Here is a 26,247-nt window from a genome sequence, read left to right as displayed (position 1 = left end):
AACCATAAGTTTACAGTGTTGAAAAAATAATCAGTGATATTACAGAGCTAGCTTTCCTGTTACTCATATAACAGATCAATTAAGTATTATGTGCCTGTTGTATGCAAAGGGACTTTGCTAGGTTAGTTTCAAAAAATGTTTATGACTATGGTTATTTGATATTTACAATTAGTCTGCGAGAGATAATAGGTATGTAGAAAGAAAACTCAGAATTCTAAAGCTGGATTCATTATAGAGCTTCTTAGCTGTGATTTATCATTGGTCCTAGAAATATTTAATGGAGCCATAATTCAAACCCAGATCTCGTGACTATCAAAATTCAGTGCTTTTCCTTTAAGTTATCCCGTGTCTTGCTGTATGTAGACTATTTTCTCTTACATTCCACTTAAAAAAAAAGGAACAGAAAAGGGAGACCTATGAAGAAAAACCAATCTAGCAATGGATTATCAAGCAAAAACAGTGAGAGTTTAAAAGGAAGGAAGCTTTGGCACCTTGAAGGCAAGCTAAAAGTTTTCAGGGCATTAGAGGAAATAAAAATCTGGTGCAAGTACAGATATTGGGTTAGGTACACAGTAGGCACAAATGTATTTTTGTTTGTTTTTGGTTTTTTTGTTTTGCTTTTAGGCAATTGGGGTTAAATGACTTGCCCAGGGTCACACAGCTAGTAAGTGTCAAGTGTTTGGTCTGAGGTCAGATTTGAACTTAGGTCCCCCTGACTTCAGGGCCAGTGCTCTATCCACTGCGCCACCTAGCTGCCCAACAAATGTATTTTTAAGGAGAATAATTACCACCATAAACTTAAAAATTTGTAGTGCTTTAATATACATTAACTTGCTTGCGTGTTAAAGTAATTCCATGAAGTAGGTATCATAGGTGGAAAGATAACAATCTTCCCTTTAATGATGTATTAAGTATAAAAATCAGCATCTGAACACAGGTCTTTTCTGACTCTGACTATGCTACCTCATGAGGGCTTGAAAATAGAGCTGGATAATGAACAAGTATCTGAAAAAGGACTGGTTGTTTTTAAAAATTTATTGCTTTTTTAAAAAACAGCATTTATATAGTTATCTCTGTCCCCACTCTCCTTTGTAACAAAAACAGTTAAGCAAGTAAAATTGACACACTTCCACACCCCAAAACCCCATCAACCTGTGAAAATACATTTCATTAGTCTTCTGATTAATATTAGTTATTTACCTTAACCTGAATTTTTTTTAATATTTTCTTTCCATGAAACACGTCTCTTGATTCTGCTTTCTTCACTCTACGAAGTTCATACCGATCTTCCCTAGTTTCTGTTTCTTCCACAAAAAGTGCCCACATGGGGCTTTCCCTCACCTCAATCCCTCTTTGACCTCATTTTGTTACATGCCTTATAGTATACAGACAGATGAGTCAAAGCATTCAAATAGTTTATTTAGTTAGTGACTTTTCGTGAGAAGTTCCAAATTGTTGTAATGGTTTGACCAGTGCAAATCTCTACTACGGGTATGTATTACATGCTCCTGTCTTAAACAGCATAACGGACTTTTTTTTGGTTGTTGTTTGATGATGTAATATTAGGTGAAACCAGTATTGTTAAATGTTCATTTCTCTTAGTGATTTCCTATAATATTTTGTTAGATAACTGCATTTCTCAATTCTGAAGGTCTTTTGTTCCCACCTTTTGAACATGTAGCCAGGAAATAGTTTTTATTCTCATATTTTTATATCAGTTTCCTATAGCAGATTTTATTCTGTTATTTGATTAAACTATTTTTCCCAATGTAGTTTCTTTTGGTTTTGTTTGTGCACATGCATTTTAATTTTATACCTCTATCCTTTGGTTTATAATTTTCCTACTTATAACTGTGAAACCTCCTTTCATTCTCCTGATCTCACCCCATTGTATGGGTGTTTTTTTTTTAAACAATAGGCTGAGAATCCATTTGGAATTTATTGTGGAAATAAATGCTGATCTAAACATTTTCTGCCAAACATATGATCAGTTTTCCTAGTGGTTTTTGTCAGATAAGGAGGGTCGTGGTTTTAAAAAATAGGTACTGAATGGATGACTAGCATCAACTTTAAAAGTTACTACCGAGTAGTGTTAAGGTGGAATTGAAGCAGCTCATTCTGCAAGTGAGAAAAGAAACAGAGCTGTGACCCTGGAAGGAAATGTATGAGGCAGCAATGGGCCTCTATCATAAGACCTGGAAAGAAAGGTTCATTCTGGTTTGGGGAGTTTAGACTTAATGAAATGATTTTGGAAAAATTATAATGCTCGATGTCCAGTTTCAAGTAGCATGCTTTCCACATCAAGCCTGCTGTTCTCAACATAGGGCTGGTACAACCACATAGATAAGTAGCTTAAAATGAGATCCTGGTTCGTAGCATGGGCGAGCTCTTCCACAATGATGCGTTTGAGGAGTATTTCCTTCTTGTACATTTCTGAAAGCTTATGGGAAACTTCATCTGAAATACATGGAAAATGACGAGAAGGAAGGTTTAAGACAACTCATGTGGAACAAAAGTTCATACTTATTTAGTGCTTTACAGGTTCACAAAATATTTTCCCCCAACAGTCCTGCTATCCCTACCTTAGAAATAGGGAAATGTAGGCTCAAAAAGCTTAGATTACTTGTCTAAGGTCACTGATAATAATAATAATATTAAGAATAAATGGCTAGCATTTATGTAAGGGTTTAAGGTTCGTGAAACCATTACAGTCTCCTTCTTGAGCCCTTTATACTGTATTACATTGTGTGTACAGTATCTTTCCCAGTTAAACTGATCCCAACTGGGTTAAAATGTGACTGAGAAATACTTAACAAAATAAATAAAAATACCACATAACGTGAACTTGTGGCTTTCTAAGTCAATATGCGGCCTAAAGGAGGGATCCAAAGGGATTAATTTATATTTGAGTTTGACACCACTGCTCTACACTATTTTAGTGACAGTAGTGTTCACAAGGTCGAATATCTAATACTTGTCTCCTCAACACCAGCCGCCAGTTAAAAATGACCAGTAAAACCCTTAAACTCTGTCCAAACCAGAGCTCATTACTTTTCCCCCCTAAATATACTACTCTTCCTGTCTTCTCTATTTTGGTTGAAGGCATGACCATCCTTCCCAAGTTTTCAACTTCGGAGTCATCCTCTTGACTCTGCTCACCCAGTTGTTTTGTTGTTCAATTGTTTTTCATATCTGACTCTTAAAATGACCCCATCTGGGGTCATATGTGACCCCAAATGGGATTTTCTGGGCAAAGATGCTGGAGTGATTTGTATTTTCTTCTCCAGCTCATTTTACAGATGAGGAAACTGAGGCAAGCAGTGCCAAGTGACTTGCCCACAGTTACACAACTAAGTAAATGTCTGAGGTCAGATTTGAACTCAGAGAGGCGTGCGTGCGTGCACATGCATGTATATCTGTTCTCCCACTCACCCCAATGTCTGGTTAGTTGCCAAGTATTGTCCATTTTATTTCTGCAGTAGCTCCTGAATCCATTGCTTTCTCCCTGCTTTATCCTAGTCCTGGCCTTCCTCATCTCTTGCCTGGACTACTGCGGTATCCTAACTGGTCTCCCTATTACCAGTTTCTCCTCTTCAGTTTTTACTCCACAATTTACAATGCTGGTGTTCCTAAAGTACAGGTTTAACTATCAAGAGGCAGTCTCCTGTAAGTGGCTAAGAATACTGTCCAAATCCCACCTCTGATACGGATTAGGTGTATGACAATGTGTAAGTCACTAACCTCACAGTCTCAGTTCCTTCACCTGTAAAACGAGGGGACTGTATTAGATGGATGCTTCTCTTTTACTTCTAAGCTATGATTCTATATCATTCTCTTGCTCAGCTTTGCTTCTAGAATAAAGCCCTTTCCAATGTGGGTTCAGTTTACCTATGTAGGCTTTTCACATTATGCACTCTTATGTTCTGGTTAAATGGGCCAACCTGATGCTCCCTGAACCTTTCATTCAGTACTGCCTAGAATGCTCTCCCTTCAGAAGAAGGACACATTCTTGGAATCCCTAGCTACTTTCAGGCTACTTCCTACCTAAAGCCTTTCCTAAGTTGCCCCTGAAATAACCTCATATTTACTTATTTGTGTGTTTGTCACATCTATCCATTAGAATATAAGCTTTTTGAGGGCAGGGACTGTTTCATTTATAAAGACAAATGTAATACCACCCCTCACCCCTGAAGTATAGGTCCCTGCATATAAAAGGTGCTTAATGTCACAAAAGGTTGTGCTTTTGTGCTCAATTGTCACAACAACCCTATGAAGACAGGTATTCCAGATACTGGATAGAGCACTGGGCCTAGAGTCAGGAAAACTCATCTTCCTGAGTTCAGATCTGGCCTCAAGACACTAGCTGTGTGACCCCGGGCAAGTCACTTAACCCTGTTTTTCCTCATCTCTAATGACCCAAATAGAGTCACAAAGAATCATACATGACTGAAATGACTGCACAATAACTTCATATATTATCCTTATTTTGCAGATAAGGAAATGGGCTCAGAGTTAAGTGACTTGGCCTTAGTCTTACAACTAATAAATGATGGAGGCAGAAATTGAATCCTATTAAAATTTTTCAACTGAATTGAAATTGGCCAACTCCAAGTTCAGTACTTTATCCCTCGTATGAAGGAGATTGGACTATATTGTAGTATTCTGACTCCAAATCCAGTGTTTTTGGCATCAGTCCAAATGACTAAAAACTAAGTCAGTAATAGCACTGTGAAGAGACCCCCTCGGGTAATTAGATGCATAATTTGAATTGGTTCATGCAGTTGAGGCATACACATGCATATGCACATATATACCTACACATATAGATACATATATATATGAATATGATTCAATAATAAATGAAAAATTTTCAACGTAAACCTAGAGTTACTGGCAGTAAACTCATGCCGAAAAAAAAAATCCCTTCCATCAGTTTAAAGAAAACAAAAGGACTAAACCAGCACCCAAAAATGGTTCTCTTTGGAACTTATTTCCCAGATGAATTCATTCACAGTTCAACATGGAGAAGTGAAACTTCATATGGTTGTTGTGAAGAATGCTCTTTGTAAAAATGTCAGCTATTTTCATGAGAATTATCAAGAGTCAGTGCAGTAGGACAGAAAGATCCCTGGCCCAGAACAGAGTCAGAAGACCTGAGTTTCAGACCTAGATTCTTTACTTGTTGCAGAACTTTGGACAAATCAGTCTATCTCTCTGGGCCTCATTTTCCTCATCTGTAAAATGGGGGTGAACATATTTACCCAATCTACTCCATTGAGTTGTGAAGATCAGATAAAATGAGATATGAAAATACCTTATACAAGTATAATGTGCTATACGTGGGTAGGGTAATATTTATCATCTGCTATGACAATTAGAATTTATACTAATTTTTTTTAAAGTAGCTCTTCTGTTCTTATGCCCATAAGTCCTGGCATTCTCATCCCTAAAATAAGTACAGATTTCTGCTAATGTAGGGGGAATCAAGTTCTCTGTCCTTAACCATATTTTTGGAGCATAAAAATGGGAATTGGCTTCATGGAGTTCTAAAAATATTGTACCCCTATAGGAGATTTCATATTTCATTAGGTATCTTCACATCCACTACTTAATTTAATCCTCTTAAGATCTGTATTAACTGCACCTCATCAGCTATTACCATTTTAGAGAGATGGAAACTAAAGTTCAGACAGGTTAAATTCCTTGCCCATGGTCACATCTTTCCCATGTGGCAAAAGTAGGATTTGAATGAAGCCTGGAGTTTGGCCTCTATGTCCGGATTGCAGTGAACTCCTTAATTTTTAGGCAATGAAGATATTCAATTAAGAAGTATTCTTTTCAAGCTGGCCCTTCTCCTCTCTAAGGACAGAAATCATCCTTACAATTTAATTTCAAAGCCCAGGATAATGAAAAACATTTTGCATTTGTAACCTAACGTGCCCAATCTTATTCCTTCCCTCTTTCATGCCTCAGAAATCAGCAATTTTAAGTTACTTACAAAAGTAGGTAGTGGGCCATGTATGGAAAAGAGGTGTTTGATAATTTCCATTTCCATGATGGTAATTTTCTAGGTTACAAATTCCTTTAGTGGTTGATGTTAGCTTTTCCATTTTCACCTGTACCTTAGCCTAGGGAAGACGATTTTTTTTTTAGAATCTGAGCATCTTAATTTGAAATTTACTTTAATCTCATTATCAATAACTGAGTTCAAGCTTAAATAGCTTGAGATTACATTTCTAATTCATAAATTTAAATTAGGTCTTTTTAACACTGGGTTTTAAAGTTGACATATGCAATATAGGTAGCTTCTCTTCACATTTTTTATGGTGACAAATTGAACATATTTTCATTGTTTGAAAAGTCAGAGATTAAAAGATGAGTGATTAGATGGGGAATCCAAATTCATTAGGACCTATGTCTTGGCCAGGTATGACAGCTGGACCTACCTGCACCATTTTTTAAAATCTAGGTAAAAAAAACTGAAATAATAAGACATTGAGCTGTATCACATTTGAGAAATAGTATAAGGCTTTCAATGATCCAGAGTGGCTTGCTGCCACAAAAGTCTGTCTTAAACACCAATAGTCTTTGGTGACTCCAACCTCAGTGCCCTTTTTCATTATACCATGTTATGGAGGAAACAAAAGCCTAGAGACAGGAGTCACATAGTGAATTAATGGCATAGTTTCCCCTCTGTAAGAACTATTATTATTTAACTTTCTATTTCTTTTGTATTAACTTGCCAACACACAAAAGAATAATTTAAAAATCAATGAAAGCTGATAATACTTTCAAAGACTTGATTTGACAGTCATTTTCTAACACAAAGGCAGGATATATGTATCAAACTGCTACTCAATTCAAGAGACTTTCACTAAGTGCTTTACGGTAGAGTAGAAGAATATGACTAATCTACAAATAATTAAAACGTGACAAATACATAAGAAAGGTGAGTTGGACAAACACGGTTTGTCTAAGAAGAGAGTCCAAGAGACTGAAGTTGCTTCCTGGAGAAACTGGTTTTTGAATCTACAGTGAAGGCTAAGAAGCCATTAGGAGGCACAGTAAGTGTATGATAGATTATATTTCACAGCTAAGTCTTCACTTTTTCCTATAATTTATAAAAATCGCACTTGGATGTGACAGAATTCATAGTATTCATCAATTCTATTCCTTAAAAAAAATTCTTTTATTTATTTTGATTTATCAACAATCATTTCTATAAGCTTCTGAGTTTTAAATTTTTCTTCCCCACCTGCCTCCCCAAGACAGTGTGCAATCTGATATAGGGTATACATATACATACCTATTAAACATATTTTCTCATTAATCATGTTGTAAGGAAGAATTAGAACCAACAGAAGGAAGCACAAGAGAGAGGAAACAAAACAAAACAGAAGGGAAAAAAAAGAAAATAGTAGCTTCGATCTGCATTCAAATTCCATAGTTCTTTGGATGTGGATAGCATTTTCCATCATGAGACCTTTGGAGATATCTTAGATCCTTGCATTGCTGAGAAGGGCTAAGTCTATCAAAGTTAGTCACCACACAATGTGACTGTTACTGTGTACAATGTTCTCCTGGTTCTGTTCACTTCACTCAGTGTCAGTTCATGTAAGTCTTTCTGGGTTTTTCTGAGGTCTGCCTGCTCATCATTTCTTATAGCATAATAGTATTCCATTACGTTCATATACTACGACTTGTTCAGCCATTCCCCAATTGATGGGCATCCTCTCAATTTCCAATTCTTTGCTACCACAAAAAGAGCTGCTGTAACTATTTTTGTACCTATGGGTTCTTTTCCCATTTGTATGATCTCTTTGGGATACAGCCCTAGAAATGCTATTGCTGGGTCAAAGGCTATGCATATTTTTATAGCCCTTTGGGCATAGGTCCAAATCGCTCTCCAAAATGGTTGGCTCAGTTCACAAGTCCAGTAATGCATGGGGGACAGCCAGAGAAAATTACTGGAGCCAAGTGATATGGAATGTCTTGTTCATGGAACAAGCCGGGAAGCCAGTGTTACTTGACTGAAGTATGTGTCAGGAAGTAACGCGTAAGTAGAGTGGGAACATAGGAGGTGAATAGGTTATGAAGGCTCTGACTGCCAAAGAGAGCATTTTATATTTGATCCTGGGGACAATAAGGAGCCACTGGAGTTTATTGAGTGGGGTGGGGTTGACATGGTTAGATATGTGATTTAAGTAAATTACTTTAGTGCTGAATGGAGAATGGATTGGAGTGGGGAGACTTGAGGCAGGCAAACCCATCAGCATTCTATTCCAATAATCAAGGCATGAGGTGATAAGGGCCTGCACTAGAGTGGTGGCAGTATCAGAGGAGAGATGGGGGAGGGGAACATATTGGCGAGATGTTGCAAAAATGAAATGGACAGGCCATGGTAACATTTTGGCTAAGGGGGGTGAAATATAGTGAGGAATCCAAGACGATTCCTAGATTGCAAGCCTGAAGGACTGGGAGGATGGTATTGTCCTCTACAAAGAAAGGGGAAGGGGGGTTTCAGGGAAAGATAATTCGTTCTATATCGAGTTTAAGATGTTGACTGGACATCTAGTTTGAGATGTCTGAAAGGCAGATGAAAATGCAAGACTGGAAATCAGCATAGGTAGATTTGAGAATCATCAGCACAGAGATAGTCACTAAATCTGTAAGTACTCCATACACTGTTCAGTTTTGCTGACAGTCTCTCTGGCAAGATTCTTGCCAGAGTCCTCCTTAATCAGCTGATCCTTCATCTGGAAGATGGACACTGGCCCAAGAGCCAGTACAGCTTTAGAAAGGTTGTGGAACAGTCAACGTGATATTTGCTACCCAACAACTCCAGGAGAAATGCCAGGCACAGAACAAAGGTCGGTATGCAACATTCATTGACTGGACCAAAGCCTTTGATACTGTCAGCCATCAGGGCTTGTGGACAATCACAGTGAAACTGGTTGCTCAAAGAATGTTCATCAGTATGCCAGTTTCATGAGGAAATGCTTGCACGGATTCTGGATAAAGGAAGATGCTGTCACACTTTCCCAGTCACCAATGGAGTGAAGCAGGGCTGTGTGCTTACTCTTATACTTTTTAGCATGAGGGTTTCTACAATGTTGTCACTCACTTTTAACAAGGACAAAAATGGCATCAAGGTCAGCTATTACACTGATGGTAAACCATTTAACTTGAAATGGCTATAAGCCAAGACCAAGTGAAGAGGAAGCTGGTGCACAGGTTTTTGTTTGCAGATGATTGTGCACTCAGGGCAGCCTCTGAGGACGAGATGAAACAGTGTATGGATCGATCCTTTGCCGCTGCTAATTTTGGCCTAACACCAAGAAAACAGCAACTGTACCATTCATACGTGGAACCGATGGTCAGTAAATAGAGAAATTGTGAATGCTATAGTTAAGTTCACTTACTGCGTACCAAACTGAAGGTCTACAAAGCCACTGTGCTGACTTCACTGTTGTATCCTTGTGAAACCTGGACAGTCCATCAATGCCATGCCAGAAAACTGACCTGCTTCCATTTGAACTGTTTTAGGAAGATTCTGAAGGTTACCTGGCAAGATAAGGTACCAGACACGGAGATCCTCTCTTTAGCTGAACTGCCAAGCATCCAAATCCTACTGTGGAGTACAACTTTGATGGGTTGGCCATGTAGCCCAAATGCCAAACGCACACTTAGCTAAAAGACTATTTTATTTCATTTTATTTTTTAAATTTTATTATTTTGATTTATCAACAATCACTTCCATATGCTTTTGAGTTGAAAATTTTTTCCCCCTTCCTCCCCAAGACGGCGCACAATCTGATATAGGCTTTACATTTACATTCCTATTAAACATATTTTCACATTAGTGAAGTTGTAAGTAAAAATTAAAACCAATAAGAGGAACCATCAGAAAGATGAAACAAAACTCAACAGAAAGTAAAAATAAGTGATAGTGATTTGACTTCCATAGTTCTTTCTTTGGATGTGGACAGCATTTTCCATCCCAAGGCCTCTGGAGATGTCTTAGATCCTTGTAATGCTGAGAACGGTTCAGTTTAACAATATTAGTCATCGCATAACATGGCTGTTATTGTGTACAAAGTCCTCTTGGTTCTGCTCACTTCACTCAGCATCAGACCATATAAGTCTTTCCAGGTTTTTCTGAAGTCAGCCTGTTCATCATTTCTTATAGCACAACAGTATTCCATTACATTCATATACCACAACTTGCTCAGCCATTCCCCAATTGATGGGCATCCTCTCAATTTCCAATTCTTCGCCACCACAAAAAGAGCTGCTATAAATATTTTTGTACATGTGGGTCCTTTTCCCATTTGTATGGTCTCTTTGGGATATAGCCCTAGAAGTGCTATTGCTGGATCAAAGGGTATGCACATTTTTGTAGCCCTTTGGGCATAGATCCAAATTATTCTCCAAAACGGTTGGATCATTTCACAACTCCACCAACAGTGTATTAGTGTTCCAATTTTCCTACATCTTCTCCAGCATTTATCATTTTCCTGTTCTGTCATGTTGCAATCTGATAGGTGTGATGTGGTACCTCAGAGTTGTTTTGATTTGCATTTCTCTAATCAATAACGATTTAGAGCATTTTTTCATATGACTATAGATGGCTAAAAGACTGTTTTACAAAGAACTCTGTAGACCAGACCTGCACAACTTGGCAGTAGGTAAGGGCCAAAATTAAAATAGGCTAAACTTCTTTGGGCCAAAGATAGGTTTTTAGCAGCTCACTTAAAGGTAACTAGAGACCGACTGATCTCTCCCACACTTTCCTTCAGAGCCTCCCCAATATTTAGCTAGTTCTAGCAATGTGCATATCAACCTCATCATCTATGTGTACATCCCTGGAAAGCACACTGCCAGGGCAGATGAACTTATCCACGCACATTTAACATTTCTCCGTTCACTGATGGTTCCACTTGTGGATAGTGTAGTGCTGGCTGGTGGACGACCTCTGCTTTCTTGGCTTTGTTAGGCCCAAATTAGCACAAGTGGCAGAGAACTGTTCCATACTCTGTTGCATCTCAGCCTTAGAGTCTGCACTGAGTCATCTTTGAACAAAAAGTTGTGCACCAACTCTCCCTAGCCTTGGCTTGTAGCCTTTTCAAGTTAAATAATTTACCATCAGTATAGCAACTGATACTGATGTCATTTTTGTCCTTGTTGATGGCTATTTTATGGAGAATTCATACCAGGCAAGCAGTGGTCAGAAGAAGCTGTACAAGGACACTCTCAAGCACTGTCTAAAGAATTTAAGTATCGATTGTGAGACATGGGAGAGTGACACAGAACCACCCAGCATGGTGTGCTCCCATGAAAGGTGCTGTATTCCTTGAGCAAAGCAGAACTGCAGTAGCACAAAGGAAATCTGAGCTGTACAAATCCAGAGATATCTCCATAGACTACTTGTACCAGACCTGAGGCAGAGCCTTTTGAACTCGTGCCAGACTGATCAGCCACAGCCGGACACCAACACTGTGATGTCACTGGTCCTCTCTGAAATGAAGGATGAACAAATCCATAGGAGCTGCTGAGACAGGAGGATCATCAATTCTGCTTGAAGATCTTGAGTTTAGGGAGCTCATTACCCTACAAAGCAGTCGGTTTCATTGCTAAATGGTTGATTGTTAGGAAGTTCTTCCTTATTTTGAGTGGAAATTTGGTTCCTTGTAATGTACCTTCCTGCTGGTTCTTCTCTACTTCACCAACCAGAACAAGTCTACTACTGTATTTCCAACACAATGCTTCAGAAATTTGAATCTCAATCCTGATTTATACAGACATAGCTGTTGGCTCACAGGTAGTCTACAGTCAGCACCCTGGTTACTTGCATGTGAGCTGAATTTATGATCTTGGGCTGGAACAATGACACACTATGGTTTCTTCCTAAATTTCCTTATTCCATCTTGTTTTGGTGCTTTCCCTTGATCTTTGTTAAAGGAATAGTGGGAGACAGCCAGGATACTTGCCAGAAAGATTTATTTTATTCTTGGTATTTGTATTTCCAAGTGTCTGACACATAGTAGGTACTCAATAAATATTTGTTAATTAATTGGCCTTGGTTCAAATCCCAGACTATTACTAGCTTTGTTAATGTGGGCAAGGTGCTTAGCGTACCTGGACCTCAATTTCTGCATCTGTAAAATAAGGGTGTTAGAGTAGACACTCTAACTTTCAGTCCTTAAGTTTTATGATTGTATGATACTGTATCTGAAGACAGCTATTATGTACCTGCCAAATCTTATTGTCTCCAAGTTAGACATCTCTAATTCCTTCAAAATTTTACTTAAACAGTATGTATTCAAGTCTCCCTTAGATTGAGGATAAAAGAAACCACAAAGACTATGCAATTTATTTCAAAAGAGAGGGAATGGAACAACTTCAGGTACTTCTTGAAGACAGACTACTGAGGCTATATTTAAAAGGATAGTTACAGATTTTATAAGCATTTCTAGTTGATGAGAGTCTTCAAGAGACAGACACTGTTAGAAAAAAGCAGTGACAGATGATATCAAATAAAGAAAAATGAGACACAGAAGATCTAGTATAGGGAAAATAGCAACTGGACATAAAGCAACAATGAAATAATGAATACTGAAGACCTGGGCTTACGTCTTGCCACTAACATTGAGGACTGACTCTGTGATAATGGGCAAGTCACTCAACCTCTCAGTGGAACTAAGAGTACAAGTTACAGAGCAGGTGCTGAGTGAGGCCTGTATCACTGGAGGGAGTCTGAGCACCAGTAACTCCCTGCTCTTCTCTCCAAAAGGGGAAAGAGGAGGAAGAGTCTCCCTCCTCTAACATTAAATCACAGCTTCTCTTCCTCATGGTGCTAAGAGCAGATGATAGGCCACAAGAGGTTTTATACCAGCAAATCTAGGGGAAGAAAGTCTGAGGACATTAGCATAGAAATAGGTCCTGAATCACATCTATGTAATGGAACAACTGTTACACTGTAGGCTAGACCTCAAGAGAGCATTTTGTTTTGTTTCTCTTTAACATAATATTGTGTAGGATTGCTGTCAATGTTCTTATTTTCCTAAAATGTGATCTCCATAAAGGCAGATACTGAGCCTACCAAAATGTTCAGCACACAAAAGGTACTGAATAAATGAATGGTGACTTTGGGACATCAGGTTAAAATTCTATTTAGCATCCTGGCTAATAAGGCAGGTTAAACTGTAATACTACTTATGAAATCCTATTTCAATATCTCATTGTGCCATGGAGATGACTCTTCCCTTTAGAATCTGGCTGAAAGTAGAATGGAAATTTTGACAGGACCTAGCAATCTTGAAAATCTTCCAACAGAAGGCTGCATGTCTCATCCTCAGATCAGTTTAGTCACATTTGAGGAGGCTCCTAAACAGAATCTACCAGGTGGTCGATTTTTGGGAGACATGTTAATTCCTTGAATCTTGAAGGGATTATGATCTACTTAGGAGGATGCAGTACTCAAAATGACACTGCAGATGCCTAAAGTATTGAAAGTATTAATGAGCACTACACTATATTAAGATTTCTAACCAAAATGGTTAAATAAAAGCTAAAACAAACAAAACATCATATTTAGACATTTTAAGGAATAAGCTTCCTAATTTATTTATGTAGAAGTTCATCCTTTGAATACATCAGGTAGATGAAGAATTAACCAATATTAATTGGACTAACACTTTAGTTAATAAACCTGTGAGGGTGACCTCAACTTTAGACTCTTACCAAGTTTCCCAAGGTATCATGAAGTTCCTTGCACAACATCTCAAGTTCCTCATTATATTTTGGATGCACCTTTTGAGAATGAAAGCCAGAAGCAATGCTGTTGCATTCTACTTCTACCTTGTCTTCAGTACTACATAAACAGAGAAAGCAACAAGAATATAAAACATTTTAATACACTGCTCAGTAGAGTGAATACTAGAAAACCAAAACCACAAATAACATCCCAGAGTTAAAGGGACCTTGTAAGTTATCTAGTCTAAATTACATCTGAAACAATCCTGTTTATAGTATTAATGATGGGTCATACATAGAATAAGGATTTAGAGCTGGAAGGACCTAAGACATGATTCTAACTCCACACTTTTTAGATGAGGAAACAGAGGCCCAGAAAGATTTAGTGCTTTGTCTAATGTCATGAAAGTAGCAGAGTAGGGATCTGGGCTCAACTTCTTTGATTCCTTTCCACAACAGCCTGTTGCTATCCAGCTTTGGCTTGAAGATCTGGAGTGACAGAAGAGTCATTTGTGCAGCATTACTTTTCACTGCTGTAATGAAAAATGCCTCTTTGTGTCTTTCAACCATTATTCCTACTTAACAAGTATTCTGAGACCAAGCAGAACCCGTCTAAACCATCTATTTATGCAAATATCCTGAAATTTGTATGTTGCTTCATAGTTACATTTTAAAATTATAAATATTTAATTTTCATTCACATCCCACTTCTCACATGTTCTACCTGCTGCACAAGACGGACAATGTTTTAGATTAACAAAGTACGTTGATTTGTTGTACAATGCACCTAGCTATAGTACTTTTGAATAAAACGGAATCAATCATTTCTATCTTTGTCAAAAATCAAAAGACCAACCACTCTACCTAACCACTGACTGAATAAAGTTCAGAATAGGGGAAATGTGAAATAAACTACTTGTGTTTTGAACTTTACATATACTCACAGTGCACTGATTTTGATGTTTCCTATTTTGTTCGCAACAGAATACCCCACATTGTTGAGAGTCTCCCATTTCGATAATAAATTGTGCCAATCTGCAGCATTGTCCTTAATTTTTCTTGCACTGACAGATAAAACAGTTCTTTTGGGAGTAACCATGCCAGAGTTCTTCACTGTGTAAAGGAAGGGACAGAAAAAAAATCACGTTTCACTTTTATTAAAAAGGAGAAGAAATCTGTTAGACTGGAAATACTTTTACAAGTTTTTCTTTCACAGAATGTTAGAGCTGAAAGGGGCTCAACCACCTTAAAACTACTGAATTTGAAGAAATCTCAGACACAAAACATGAAATGTTAGAGCTCGCAGGATCTTTGAATTAAAGAACCACTGATTGGTAAAGCAGGAAAAGGCCTGAGAATTGTAAAAAATAAATGTTAGCCTTGGAAGGGACAACAGAATCACAGAATATAACCACCCATCTTTAAGTAGCACCTTAAAGTTCTTTGGGGTTTATAAAACACTGTTAAGAGGCCTTGTAATCACTGAAAATATAACAGAACTATTCTAGACTCATAAACCCAACATATATAGCTTGGAAGTGCTTTAAAGTTACTTACACTTAGCTTACAACAACCTAGTAAAGGCTCTGAGAGATGATGTTACTTGTCTAAGATAACAAGCCTGGTAACTGGTGGAGCTCCATTCCTAAGAGACAACAAGATGGTGCAGTGGCCACAGCACTTTGGTAATTAAACCACTAGGGATCCCTGTCAATAGTGAAAGCCTTAGTTTAGTGGACAGAGTGCTGGTGTGAAGTCAGGAAGACTTGAATTCAAATCCAAATTTAGACACTTAATACCTGTGTAACCCTGCATAAGTCACTTAACCTCTGCCTGCTTTAGTTTTCTCAACTGTAAAATGGGGATGATAATAGCACCTTCTTCCCAAGGATCAAATTAGATATTTACAAAGTGCTTGGCACATAGTAGGTGCTTAATACTTCCTTTCTTCCTCAATGCTGAAAAGAGGTTACCTATGTGACCTTGTACACGTCAATTCAATTCTCTTGACCCTGTTAATTAATCTGTAAAATTAAAGGCTGGTCTGATGACCAAGCACTGACAGATAGGAAAAAAGAATTCTAACTGGGGGAGTGCAGGTATGTGCCCTGCTCCCAGTGCCTTCGTGGGCAAGTCCTTCCCCCTCTCTGAGCCTCAGGGTTCCCCAAGTGTTACAATGAGCTTAATTTTCTCAAGTCCAGATTCTAGATGATCCCTCCCAGCTCAACACATCTGGCCTTATGTGGTAACATCAGAAAAGAGCGGGGGCTGGCAGTGGCAGCAGGCGGGAACATCGTACAGTGCCCAAGGATGGAAATGGGGCCAAGACAAAGCCCCAGGGGAGGAAGCACTGGAGTAGAAACATTCCAGGTGTGTTAGGACAGCAGTTTCCTGACATGGCTTTTCTTAACCTCATACAACTTCCTCCCCACACACAATCCTCACACAACTTCCTAGCCTGTGTTCCTAGTGGCTTCCTCGGTAAAGCTTCCTCCTCCCCATAAAACCTAATTGGCTCTAGCTTCTCTGATGTAGCTTCCTGGCCTAAGGCCAATAAAATGGCCAAGTCAAAGTGCACTCCAGTCCTCTCAGACTTGCTGAGTGCTGAGACCATGTGACTGACCACCTGATTGACTCTGATGACTGCCCACTTAATGACTAGCTGAACAGATTCTTTTTCAGATAGAGATGAAGAAGGCCAGTCCAAGAAAGCAAATGCTGCTGTACTTTTGTTGTGTATCCTTACTGTGTTAGGACAAAGCAAGCCTCATCCTTTATTAAATGTTCAGTGATTTCTCAGTGCCTCATTTCACCCTTGCACTGAACCTGAACTAAGAGAGTGCTGGCTTTTAGAGCTGTGCCTATAACACCAGGAGAACCCCTGAACCCTAAAATGCAGAAATGGGTGTCATATGGCAGCTCTGTAGCTAACTGCCTAAAGTTCTGGGTCACAGATCCAGAGTAGAAAGGAACAACTGTGAGCAAGTAGGGGACCTGGCTGAGTAATAAGGAAAAAATAAGTTTCTGAAACACAGCTGTATGGCTTTGAGCCTAGGAGCAAAATGGCAAGTCAGTTCTGACCTTTCCGCCTCGCATAGAAGCCTGCAGTGGAATAACTAGAGCAAGAGTCCCAGAGCAAACAGGGGCCAACCTCCCATAAGCTAACAATGACTCAGTCCAGGACCAGTCTGCTGAAACTCAACCAACAGCTCCAAACTGGGCAAAGAACTGGCAGAGCGCAGACCAGGAGTGAGGTGAGCAGCCCTCTCCCTGAATCATACCATTCCAGGAGCACAAAAAACTTGCAGGCCTCCAGACTGAGTTGTGAAAGCAGTAGAAGGGCATAAGAGGACAAAAGAGTATAAAAGGCATAAAAGAAGCTCAGGGCAGACCATTCTTCCCCCCACACACCAAAGGCAGTTGGGCTTAAGTGACTTGCCCAGGGTCACACAGCTAGTGTTAAGTGTTTGGTCTGAGGCTGGATTTGAACTCAGGTTCTCCTGACTTCAGGGCCTGTACTCTCTCTACTGTGCCACCTAGCCGTCCCTAAGGGCAGACCATTCTTCCCTCCCCCTAATTATGCAGAGCCCAGTACCATAACAAATTCCAAAGTCAAGCAGTAGGCTGGATTAGTGAGCAAACAAAGAACCTAACAAAAGAGCTACTATAACAATAGGGAAGCTTAAGACACAAAAGCAGAAGAAATGACTTGAATACCTCTACGAGCAAAGCCTCTAAAAAAATGCAGAATGGACACGAGCCCCCAAAAGAATTCCTAGCAGAAAGAGCATAGGAATAAATGGAGTCTTCCTTAAAATGATAGGTAGCGTTTATCTAAAACCATCAGCAAGCATTATATGTAATGGGGATAAGCTAGAAGCATTTTCAGTAAGACTGGGGGTGAAACAAGGACCTCCATTATCACCACTATTATTCATCATTGTACTAGAAATGTTAGCTTTGGCAATAAGAAAAGAAAAAGAAATTGAAGGAATTAGAACAGGCAAAGAAGAAACAAAGCTCTATGTGGATGATATGACGGTATGCTTAGAGAATCCTAGAAAACCAAGTAAAAAATTACTTGAAATAATAAACTTTAGCAAAGTTGCAGGATATAAAATAAACCCACATAAATCATAGGTGTTTCCATATATAACTAACAAAGCCCAACAGCAAGAGATGGAAAGAGAAATTTCATTTAAAGTTGGGTAAATTGGGCAAACAGAATCATTACGTGAAACTTGAAATAATAAAAGAATACTTCTGGAGCCTAGATGGTAGAGTAAGGCCTCCAAACAACCTCAGAATAACATCCCAAAACCAATTTTGGAGCAGCAAAACACTGGGTTGGGAAGTGTGCCAGAGGCAGGCCATACCCAAAGGGCTAGCAGTGAGGCCCCGCCCTGGTGTAAGCCAGAAGTCAATCAGCCACAATCAGAAGCCAACACAAGGAGCAATCGAGACTGAGCTCCTGTGCAAATCAGCAACAAGACCCCGCCACGCCAGCAGTGAGGTCCCACCCCCAGCGCAAGCCAGCAGCTAGGTCCTGAGCCTTGGCACAAGAAACTTGGGACAATGCCCTCTTTGATCCATGCACAGAGTTCAACTCCACCATAAAGTTAAAAGTCACAAAATAGCTGGAAAGGGGCAACTAGGTGGCGCAGTGGATAGAGCACCGCCCTTGGAGTCAGGAGGATCTGAGTTCAAATTTAGCCTCAGACACTTGACACTTACTAGCTGTGTGACTCTGGGCAAGTCACTTAACCTATTGCCTCACAAAAACCAAACCAACCAACAAACAAAAAAGCTAGAAAAATGAGCAAAACTAAACCAAAACCAAACAACAATAACAACCATAGAAAGTTGCTATGGTGACAGAGCTGATCAAGGCACAAACTTAGAAGAGAACAATTTCAAAGTGTCTATATGCAAAGCCTCAAAGAAAAATGTGAATTGGTGCCAGGTCCAAAAAGAATTCATGGAAGAGGTGAAAAAGGATTTTAAAAATCAACTAAGAGAGGTAGAAGAAAAACTGGGAAAAGAAATGAGAGTAATGTACGAGAATCATGAGAAAAGAGTCAACAGCTAGGTAAAGGAAGCACAAAAAATGGAAAAAGATAAGACAAAAAGTCACCAAACTCCTTAAAAAGTAGAACTGGCCAAATGGAAAAGAAGGTATAAAAGCTCACTGAAGAAAATAATTCCTTAAAAATTAGAGTTGGATAAGTGGACCTAATGAATCCATGAGACATCAAGAAACAAGTAAACAAAACCAAAAGAATGAAAAAAATAAAAGAAAATGTGAAATTTCTCATGGGAAATATGACTGACCTGGAAAACAGATGAAGGAGAGATAATTTTATGAATTATTACACTACCTAGAAGCCATGATAAAAAAAAAGAGCCTGGACATCATATTTCAAGAAATTATCAAGGAAAACTGCCCTGATATCCTAGAACCAGAGGGTAAAATAGAAATTTAGAGAATCTACCGATCACTTCCTAAAAGAGATCCCAAAAGAAAAATTCCCAGGAATATTATAGCCAAATTCCAGAGCTCCTAGGCCAAGAAGGAAATACTATAAACAACCAGAAAGAAACAATTCTTTGGATTTAGCAGCTTCTACATTAAATGATCAGAGGGCTTAGGATATCATATTCTGGAAGGCAGAGAAGCTAGGATTACCACCAAGAATCCCCTACCCAGTGAAACGGAGTATAATCCTTCAGCGGTAATACACACACACACACACACACACACACACACACACACACACACACACACACACACATATTACCGCTGAAGGATTATGTGCGTATGTATGTGTATATACTATATATATACACATACATACATATATATACACACACACACACATATATATGTATATATATATGTATATATTATATATATATATATATATATATATATATATATATATATATAAAAATAGAGGATTTTCAAGCACTCCTGATGAAAAGATGAGAGCTGAACAGAAAATATAATCTTCAAATATAAGACTCAAGGGAAGCATAAAAAGGTGAGTGGCATGTCCCTATGAAGACTTCTCAGTGTAATTAAGGTTTGGGATAAGACTATCTTGAATTTGGAGATAAGTTTAGGAGGCAGGATAGGATTAAGTATGGATTTCTATAATTCCCCTTTTCTCCCAGTGCCACATCAGTAGTTAAAGTTTACCAAGTCTGAAACTCCTGAAACCCCCCTTGTATCATGTTGCTATATTTCCGTTACGGTGACCTTGCCACACAGCACAGTGTCTAGCTCGACTGCAAATTTTCAATTACTTTTTTGTCATTACTTTAGAAATATAGATATGTATATTGTTTCTTTTTAGATTGTGAGCCAAATGTTGGCCAGTTGATGGCAGGGGGCTTTTCCCGTTAGGATTATTTAATCTGGCTTTTTGCTTCTGTAATTTGTCTCCCCTCATCAGAGCGTACTGTTGGAGTGACACCCGATTCTCAAGAATTGAAATAATAAACTTAACTTTCTGTTTCTACCTTGAGACATCTCTGTGTTTTTTTTTTAAATTTGAGTCACATCTCACACAAAGGTGACCAAGAAAGAGAAAATAGAAGGGATTTAATAAGGCTAAACTATTTATATTTCTACACAGAAAGATAATATACATAACTCTTAAGAACTTTATCTGTATTAGGGCAATTAGAAAGATTATACATAGACAGAAGGTGTGGGTATGAGCTGACTATGACAGAATGATATCTAAACAAAAAAAAATTAAGGGGTGAGGAAGAGGACTGCAGTGAGAGAAGAGGGGAGGATAGACAGGATAAGTAAGGTAAATCATCTTGCATAAAAGAGGCACAAAAGAGCCATTACAGTGGAGTGGAAGATGAGAGGGTAGAAGGCAACTTGAACCTTACTCTCATCAGAACTGGCTCAAAGAGAGAATAACATACACACTCAGTTGGAGATAAAAATCTATTTTACCCTAATGTGAGATAGGAAGGCACAGCTATAAGAGAAGGGGTGGGGAGGGACTGATAGAAGGGAGAGTGGATTGGGAGAGGCAAAGGTCAGAAGTAAAACACTCCTGAGGAGGGACAAAGTGAAAGATAAGAGAAAGGGAAGCATAGAGACACACATAGAGTAAAGGTAAAGAGCTGTAACAGAATCTATTATGCTTCAGCTAAAGTAAAAAAAGTTCAAACTAAGCAAAAGCAAAATAAATGTACTTAAAAGATATAAAGAAAGAAATTATATCTTGCTAAAAGGTACCACAGACAATTAAGTAATATCAATACTAAATATATATGCATCAAATGGTATAGTATCTAAATTTTTAAAGAAGTTAAATGAGTTATATGAAAAAATAGAAAGTAAAACTATAATAGTGGGGGACCTCAACTTTCCCCTCTCAGAATTAGATAAATGTAACCAAATAAACTAAAAAGAAGATAAGAAGGTAAATCGAATTTTAACCAGATATGATAAATGTCTGGAGAACAATGAATGGGAATAGAAAGGAAAATATCTTTTTCTCAGTGGTACACTTCACCTACACAAAAACTGACTGACCATGTATTAAAACATAAAAACCTCACAACCAAACCCAGAAAAGCAGAAATATTAAATACATCATTTTTACATCATTATGCAAAAAAAAAAAATTACATTCAATAAAGGGCCATGGAAAGATAGATTAAAAATTAATTGGAAACTAAATAATCTAGTCCTAAAGAATAAATGGGTCACACAATAAATCACAAAAACAATCAATAATTTCATTAAAGAAAATGACAACAATGAGACAACATACCAAAATTTATGAAATGCAGCTAAAGCAGTTCTTAGGGGAAAATTTATATCTCTAAATGCTTACATCAATAAAATAGAGAAAGAGCAGATCAATGAATTGGACACCCAACTAAAAAAACTAGAAAAAGAATAAATTAAAAATCCACAATTAAACACCAAATTGGAAATCCTGAAAATCAAGGGAGAGATTAATAAAACAAATAAGAAAATCATTGTCAAAATGGGTACATGATATCATAAGCAAATTAGGGGAACATGGAATAGTTTACCAGTTAAATCAATGGATAAGGGAAGAATGTAGGACCAGAGAAGAGATGAAGAATGTAGCAAAATGTAAAACAGTTGATTTTGATCACATTAAATTAAAAAGGTTTTGCACAAACAAAATCAATGCGACCAAGATTAGACAGAAAAGGGAAGGCTGGGGAAAATATTCATAGCAAAAATCTCTGATAAAGGCCTCATTTTGCAAATACATATAGAACTGAGTCAAATTTATAAGAATACAAGTCATTTCCCAATTGATAAACGACCAAAGGATATGAACAGGAAGTTTTCAGAGAAAGAAATCATATGAAAAAAATGCTCTAATTCATTGTTGATCAGAGAAATACAAATTAAAACAACTCTGACCTACCACTTCACACCTATCAGATTGGCTAATATAACAGAAAAGGAAAATGATAAATGTGGAAGGTGAAGAGGTCTAGGGGTTTTGGGGTGCTGGGACCCCAAGACTGCGGTACCGGGCCCTGCCTGAAAGAATTCAACTCAAATCTTCTTCAGCCAGAGGAAAAGTTTATTGGTGGTACAACATATAGGCCAGGTGACGCCCATAAGGACAAGCGGGCATGAGAGGTTCTCAGCCTTGTGGGCCTGAGATTCTCAGCATCTGAATGAGGGCCAAGGTGGATCTTAAATACTAAAGTAACTTTGGGTGGCCAGAGAAGGGGGTTGGGTAAAGGGTGTAGGTAACAATTCTAATTGGGGAGGTCGGCAAGATTGAATAGACAATGGGAATAGATAATGGAGAAACAGGAAGGCAGAAGTTTGAAAGGCATCTGCACAAGATCAAGGTGGGGCTAGGACTTTCAAAAGGAGATAAAGGAAGGCCTTTCTGGGGCCTATAGACAAGAGCCAGATTCTATTCACGGCAAGGGTTGAAGGTGCATCTGAATAAGATCTAAAGGTAAGCTAGGGCTTTCAAGGGAGATGAGGGTCTGGGGCCTGTGAGTCAGATTCCCTGTGGGGCAAAGGGTGAAGATCTTGGCTTGGGCCCCGCCCTCATCAGAGGGGATATGGGATACTAATCCATTTTCCCCCCCTGAAGGATTATAATCAGTTTTGTCAGGAAGATTATTCTTGGTCATAATTCTAGATCAGATTATCATATTCCAAGCTCTCCATTTCTTTATAATAGCTGCTAAATCATAGGTGATCCTGAATGTGACTCTAGGCTACTTGAAGCTTTTCTGTCTACTTGTAGACTTGGGTGCACTGGATTTTGGCTCTAATATTCCTGGGAGTTTTCATTTTGAAAGATGACCAGTGGATTCTCTCATTTTCTAATTTTCCCTTTGGTTCTAATATATCTGGGCAGTTTTATGGTTTCTTAAAGTATGAGGCCCTTTTTTTTCTTTGTGGCTTTCAGGAAGTCTAATGATTCTTATTTAGATTCGTTTTTCAGGTCAGTTTTTTCCAATGAGATGTCACATTATCTTCTATTTTTCAATATTTTCATTTTTATTACTTTTTTCTTTTTAATAATATTTCCCCCCAATTACATGTACAATTTTTAACATTCTTTTTAAAAATTCTGAGTTCCAAAGTTTCTGACTCCCTCGATCCCCTCTTGAGTACATACATATAAGCAACACTAGACTGTGCACTAAGAAAAGAGATATCTCATTGGAAAAAACAACTTGATTTTTAAGGAAATAGAGAATTTTCAACCATTTCTGATGAAAAGACCAGAGCTGAGTAGAAAATCTGAAATTCAAACACTCTCCCCTGCTTTTCAGCTTCCTTTTGTGTCCTCTTGTCCCCATTAGATTGTAAATTTCTTGAGAGCAGAGACTGTCTTTTTCTTATTTGTATCTCCAGTGATTAGTCAAGTGCCTGGTACATAAGTAGGCACTTAAGAAATGCTAATTGATTTTTGACCAAATGGATTTATACTAGAAAGGAAGGCTGATTAAATATTAGGAAAGCTATAAGCATAATTGACCAGAGTAATAACAAAAATTACATGATTATTTGAATGCTTTTGACAAAATAATTTGTTCCTGTTAAAAACACTAGAAAGAGTAGAATAAAGCTTTCTTTAAAATGGTAATAGTATTAATCTAAAACCGAGAGCAAGCATTATTTGTAATTGGGATAAGCTAGAAGCTTTCCTAAGATCAGGATTCTTGAAACAAGGATGTCCTTTATCACCATTACTAGTCAATTTTGTATTAGATAATGCAAGCTACAGCACTAAGCCAAGAAAAGAAACTGAAGAGAAGTATAAGCAAAGAGGAAACAAAATGATTACTTTTTGCTGATGATATGATGGTTTACTTAGAAAGCCCTATAGAGAGTCAACTAAAAAACTGACTGAAACAACTTCAGCAAAGTTGCAGGATATAAAATTGACACAAACTGTCTGCAGTTCTGTAGATTATTAACAAAATCTAGCAATAAAAGAAAGAAATTTCATTTAAAATAATTACGGAAAGCATAAATAAAATATTTGGAATTCTGCCTGCCAAGACACACACAAGAACTATATGAACACAACTACAAATCATTACACAAATAAAGGCAGATCTAAATAACTAGAGAAATATTAATTTCTCATGGGTAGGCCAAGTCAATATGACAAAAATTACCATACTACTTTAAATTAATTTACTTATTCAGTGTCATACTAATCAAACTCCCAAAGAATTACTTTATAAAGCAAGAAAAATAACAAAATTCATCTGGTGGAACAAAAGGCCAAGAATATTAAGGGAATCAATGAAAAAAAGGGGAAGCAAGAGAGCCTAGCAGTATCAGATCTCAAACTATACCATAAAGCTGTAATTATCAAAACAACGTGGTATTAAGAAACAGACAGGCTGATGAGTGCAACTGATCAGGTACACAATATACAGAAGCAAATGAGCATTGTAACCTCCACCTGGATAAACCAAAAGATTTCTACTATTGGGGCAAGAACTCATTATTCAGCAAAAACAGTTGGGAAAACACTGAAAAAACAGTCTGGTGGAAACCAGGCATGGACCAGTAACTCACACAAAATATAAAGACAAGCTCAAAATGGGTACATGACTTAGATATAAATGGTGATATTACAAGCCAATTAGTACAGTATGAAAGAAATTATCTATCAGATCGATGGACAGGGGAAGTGTTCATGACCAAACAAACAAGAGACTGAGAGGTGCACAGGAAGTAAAATAGAAAATTTTGATAACAAAATTAAAAAACTTTTGCACAAATGAAATCAATGCAGCTAAAATTAGAAGAAAAGAGAGAAATGGTGGGGATCTCCACAGGAAGTTTCTCTGATAAAGATCTCATTTCTAGGATATACAGAAAACTGAATCAAACTTACAAAAATAAGAGCCAATCTGCAATTGATAAATAGTAAAAGGACATGAATAGGCAGTTTTGTAAAGAGCAGTATGAAAAAAATTCTGTAAATAACTACTAATTAAAGAAATGCAAATGAAAACAACTCTGAGATACCACCTCAAACCCATTAGATTGGCTAGGATAGCAAAAACATAAAAGAACAAACGTCAGAGGGTCTGTGGGAAAACAAGCACACTGTTGGTGGAGCTCTGAAATAGTGCAACCATTCTGGTCTATATGGAAGCAATTTGGAACTATGCCCATAAAGCTAGTATCACACCGTGCACATCTTTGGACCAAGTAATACTGATACTAGGTCAATAACCCAAAGAGATCAAAGAAATAGAAGGACTCATAAGTACAAAAATATTTATAGCACCTCTGTTTGTGACAGCAAAGAATTGTAAACTGAGGGAATGCCATCATTTGAGGAGTACCTGGACAAGCTACTGTATATGACTAGGATGAAATACTGTAAGAAATGATGAAGGGGATCCTTTCAGAAAGACCTGGGAAGCCTTGTACGAACTGATGCAAAGTGGAATGCGCGGAACCAAGAGAACAATTTATACAATCACAACGATACTTTAAAGACAATTAACTCTGAAAGACTTAATAACTGATCAACACAATGATCACGACTATAAAGGACTCCTGATGAAACATGCCATCCACCTCCAGAGAGGATGAAAGAGCTAATGGACCGAAACACATTTTCCTTTTTCTTTCTTTTGGACAAGGCAAAAGTGAGCATTTGTTTTGTGTGACTACATATTTGTTAAGGATTTCGTTTTTCTTGTCTTCTCAATGGCTGAGGGTGAGGAAGGGGGAAGGGAGAGAATTTGAAACTGAAAATAAAATAAAATCGAATTTTAAAAACACCCCAACAGTTTAGGCCTTACTCCGTCATCACTCACCGTCCATGCCTTCAGCGCCCAAGACGCATCCCGGCGCGGGCCACAGAGGAAATTCGAAGCAAGATCCGGAGCCAACCGGAAGCGCGTATGCTCACTTCCGATCCTGACTTTCCTACGTCCAGAGCCACTTGTGGCTGTTCTGCCCGCGCT

The 26,247-nt window shown here is 38.1% G+C and overlaps 1 protein-coding gene across 1 annotated transcript; it reads right to left on the bottom strand.

The window, feature by feature from the left end:
* Positions 1 to 1,398: 1,398 nt before the first annotated feature.
* CINP (cyclin dependent kinase 2 interacting protein) lies at positions 1,399 to 26,193 on the bottom strand. Its single transcript, XM_020971113.1, has 5 exons — positions 26,098 to 26,193; positions 14,700 to 14,868; positions 13,744 to 13,873; positions 5,999 to 6,128; positions 1,399 to 2,457 (listed from the first exon to the last, which is right to left on the bottom strand). The coding sequence occupies exons 1-5, from the start codon at positions 26,102 to 26,104 to the stop codon at positions 2,258 to 2,260; spliced, it is 636 nt and encodes a 211-aa protein (XP_020826772.1). The 5' UTR covers positions 26,105 to 26,193; the 3' UTR covers positions 1,399 to 2,257.
* Positions 26,194 to 26,247: the final 54 nt, after the last annotated feature.

The sequence above is a fragment of the Phascolarctos cinereus genome, unplaced genomic scaffold, assembly GCF_003287225.1.
Source record: "Phascolarctos cinereus isolate Bilbo 61053 unplaced genomic scaffold, phaCin_HiC Scaffold_2;HRSCAF=192, whole genome shotgun sequence".
NCBI classification, from domain to species: Eukaryota; Metazoa; Chordata; class Mammalia; order Diprotodontia; family Phascolarctidae; genus Phascolarctos; species Phascolarctos cinereus.
The sequence above is the reverse complement of the archived record's forward strand: the minus strand, read 5'-3'. Positions and strand labels throughout refer to the sequence as shown.